Here is a 4,285-nt window from a genome sequence, read left to right as displayed (position 1 = left end):
ATATTGATACAGAAAATAAAACCACATTATTTATTGAACCAATAGTAGAGCCAGAAATGGATGAAGATAGAACTGAAAAAGAAACATTATCATTTACTGATTCTTCCACTGAAACTATACAAGCTCAATTGAACAAAGTAAAGTATACTGAAGAAGAATCATCAGAACCTAATAATTCTTCAAATGAAGTAGTTGGGGAAAAGTCTTATATGAACATTGAAGTTATTGACGATCAAAATCATACGAATACAAATATTGATCAAGAGCCTCTGGTATCAAATAATTCGTCAGATGAAGTAGTGGGAGAAAATACGAATATACCAATTGGTATAATAATAGAATCTAGAGAGGTATCAAAAGTAAATATAAAAGAAAATATTTTTGAAACAGAAAAAACACCATGTATTAATTCTTCCGCTGTAAGCGTAAATGTTCAAACATATGAAGAAAAAAATATTAAAAGAGAATATCCTACACCAATTACTTTCTTAGGTAAAATCCTGGATGGAAACACGAAAGTGAATATTGATGCAGAAAATGAATCACTTTTACTAATAGAATCAAACGAGGAATCGGTGTTGGAACCAAAAGTAGAAAAAGACACAGTAACTGTAGACGTTCAAGCATATGTAGAAAAAGTTGTGGAAGAAGAATCTTCATCACCAATTAATTCCTTTAGTGAAGTAGTGGAAGAATATACAAATGGGAATGTTGATATAGAAAATGAAACAATTTTACAAATTGATATTTCTACAGCGGCTACAAATTCAGTTATAGAAGAAAAAGTTACAGAAAACGAATATTCAATTTCTTCATTTTTAGTTGCTGGAAAACAAATTAATATTATTGATTCTGAAACAGAAACTCTATCATCCATTGAAACATACATGACATTTGTAGATGAACCAAATGTGGTAGGGTATTTATCTGTAAATGAACATGAAGCACATATAGATTCTTCAAGCTTAAAGAAACAAATAAAAATCGATTCAGAAACAGAAATCGAAACTTTATCATTAGTTGACAATTTAACTGAGTCTGTTAAGGAACAAATAGTTGAAAAAATTACTGAAAATAAAACTCCGACACTAATTGATTGTTCATCTGAAATTGTATTGCAAGGAAATAAAGTGGACATGGATACAGATAGTCAAACACCATTACCAATTAACAAATTTTCAACAACTGTAGTTGATCAGATAGTAAAAAACGTTATTGAAAATGAAACTCCAACTTATTGTTTAGTGGATGTTTCAGAAGAACAAACGAAAGTGAACATCAAAAATAATATAGAAACTTTCACGCCAATTGATATTTGTACTTCATCTGTAGGGAAACAGTTAAATGTGGAATATTTATCTGAAAATGAACATACAGCACAAATCGAAAAGGAGAGTAGAAATGAAACTTCAACACCGGTTAATTATTCAACTTCGATCACAATAGAACAAACTGACCTACACAATTTAGCTGAAAGAACATTACCGAATGATGACATTTTGTCTAGAAATACTAAAACAAATTCAATTGATAGAGATAGTAAAACTGAAAATTCAGATAATTCTAATAATTGTTATTTAAAATTTGGAGAAACGTCTAAAATACGTACTTTTGAAAATGAAGACAATTTACAGAGAAAATCGTATGGAATTCAAAAATTAGAAATGTCCGTTCAACGTATGAAAACATCCGATGAAGATTATTATGAAAAAACTTTTGTACAGTTGGAACAAACTGAAAAAATTTCTAAAGTAGATGACGTCAATGTTGATGGTGAAAATAAAACTACTATTGACGACAAATTATACACAGTCAACGAATCCGACTTAAACGCAATATTATGTGCATCTTCTCTTGAACAAGCACTTACCTTGTTGGATTCCAAGATAAAGTTCAAATTTAAACATAAGAAGTCATCGAAAATAAACGCTATGGAAAATATTCCGAAAATTCAAACATCTGAAAGTCAAAGTAGTGGTGTAAACACCAACTTTACAGATGCTCGAGAATTCTTTAAGGAAATTGAAAAAAAATCTAAAAAATAAAACATGATGAAGTAAAAGTTATATTTTATTTTTTTGTACTAATTCAATAATCAGCAAAATTATTATTTCATAACCTGAATTAAGACTAAATTGCCAAAAATGTCTAAAATTATAGTGATTTTTTTTTTAAACTACTCACTATAATTTGGTTTTAATATTAAACAAACTTATAGATGTATGACAATTTTTTTAATTCTATCAAATGTTTATTCAAACTAATGGTTATGCCGTTAATACAACATTCTTTAATGATAGCCAACAAATTAACGACATCACCGAAGAATTATGAGCTATCAGATTGTTCGACAAATATATATTATTTATACTTACAAATGGAATATGATGTACATATTATACTATCCCTGGACAATTTTTGTTTGTAATTAACACAATAAAATTGATTCTTAATAAGAAAGAAAAATGTATAAATAAATATTTTATTACCTTTTGCACATCATTTTTGTCATTTACCATATCCTGTTTTTTTCCAATTAGCTTCTATTCGATTGTCACTATTTGTACCATCGAAATATGCTTTAAATCATAAAAAGTAGTAGAGTTTCAAATTCAATCACAAATATTTACATTATAAAATGTATAATATATAGATAAGGCTCGGATTTCAATACTATATGTAGTTTTTAGAACATATTTATACATATTACGAGTTTTAAGTGTCAAATGAGATCATTATCTCAATAAAAATGTAAATAATCTCGAACCATTTTACTAAATGTGATATTCATAACTCAAAAGTAATAGTTTATTAGGTATATAATAGTTTAAAGTAAGTTTTAAACACAGGATAACCAGAAGGGACGCTCTCTGAACACTCAAAATTGTATTCAATTTGTTGGAAAACCGGTGTACCCATGTACATAACAAAAATGTACAATTCTTTTCTCTGGTCACACTGATACTGCTAACTTTTACATGCATTTTACTATCCATAGACATAATATAAAACACAGTCTTAGATTATTAGGTCTGGCAACTAATCCTCGGTTATAAAGCTCTTATTGTAGGGTCCCACTTTGGTGGCGCTATCTACCAGCCAAATACCATTGTAGTATTTTTTATTTGGATGATTGGTTGTAGACTTAAAAACATTAATTAAGTACTTGGTTTTAACGATCCATTGACCATTATGGGCATTATTTTGCTCATAGTAATAATCTATGAGTCTATGACTGTAAAATACCGCTAATTATACAGATTACCGTTAGCACATTGTCCTTACCTGTAAGCTGTAATATATAAATATATTATTCATATTTATTAAAATGATACGAAATTGTTGTACATGTAACTGTACAACTACAAGAGTATCTACATTTCATGTAACCCAAAATCGTCTGGAAAGTTGAGGAGTGGTTCAGGGTAAAATTTTAAAAATTGGGGATAGGATATGTCAATCACATTTTTCAAAAGAATTTGTTAAGAAAGAAGACATAAAACCTAATAGAACCAAAATAGTAAGCAAAAATGTACATAATGTTGTTGTATTTAATTAGCTAAGCAAATAGATTTTTTTATTAAACTATATTTTGTATTTCTTTCATAAAAATTTAACAAAATGCAACATAAAATTTTTAGAAAAGTTTTTTAACGGATTCATTAACATACTTTTAGTTAATTTCACTTACATTTAGTATTTTAAATTTAATTTGTTCAAATTTACATATTTATCTAAAATGTTTTTTTTTTAATTATTATTATTATTATTATTATTATTAGTTATAAACTTAAAAAAATATTTTTATCTCATTAGAAATATAAGGAGGCACGTCCGAGCTATGCCTATACTTCCTGGAATGTTAAATTCTACAGTTAGCGATGAAATTTTAGCTTTACCTGTTCAGCTTTCGCATGTCACGAAAAACTAAATTCAACCAAAAACGAATACACATAAATGTTACTCCTTGTAACGGAGTAGCCGTCACCACATAAAAACGGTCCTTTTCAGGACCACCAATCAGCGGACAGTATGCTAGCACAAGCCACACACACTAACGTTAGGGACAATTACTAAGCCCCAAGTAACAGCACAACAAAAACAATAAGAGTTACATATAGTCAGACGAATCTAACGACACCCTCCCCAAGTCAATAACCCCAAAATTGAATAAACCACAGGACTTCCCGTACAACTAGTAAACACTACTATACACGGCGGCAGCGAATAGTTTACTAGTCGGTACGGCAGACTGCTTATATACCGGACATTTCCACACCATCGA

At 29.0% G+C, this 4,285-nt stretch overlaps 1 protein-coding gene across 1 annotated transcript in view; it reads left to right on the top strand.

Annotated features, from left to right (window-relative positions):
• LOC111039503 overlaps nucleotides 1-2,113 on the top strand; it is a 27,175-nt gene extending 25,062 nt beyond the window's left edge. Inside the window, exon 5 of the mRNA XM_022323036.1 lies at nucleotides 26-2,113. Coding sequence (XP_022178728.1) covers nucleotides 26-2,045 — 2,020 coding nt within the window. The 3' untranslated portion in view covers nucleotides 2,046-2,113. The remainder of the gene's footprint in view (nucleotides 1-25) is intronic.
• The last annotated feature ends 2,172 nt before the right edge of the window (nucleotides 2,114-4,285 follow it).

The sequence above is a fragment of the Myzus persicae genome, unplaced genomic scaffold, assembly GCF_001856785.1.
Source record: "Myzus persicae strain clone G006 unplaced genomic scaffold, MPER_G0061.0, whole genome shotgun sequence".
Classification (NCBI taxonomy): domain Eukaryota; kingdom Metazoa; phylum Arthropoda; class Insecta; order Hemiptera; family Aphididae; genus Myzus; species Myzus persicae.
Note: the sequence above shows the minus strand (reverse complement) of the source record. Positions and strands in the feature narration are given on the sequence as shown.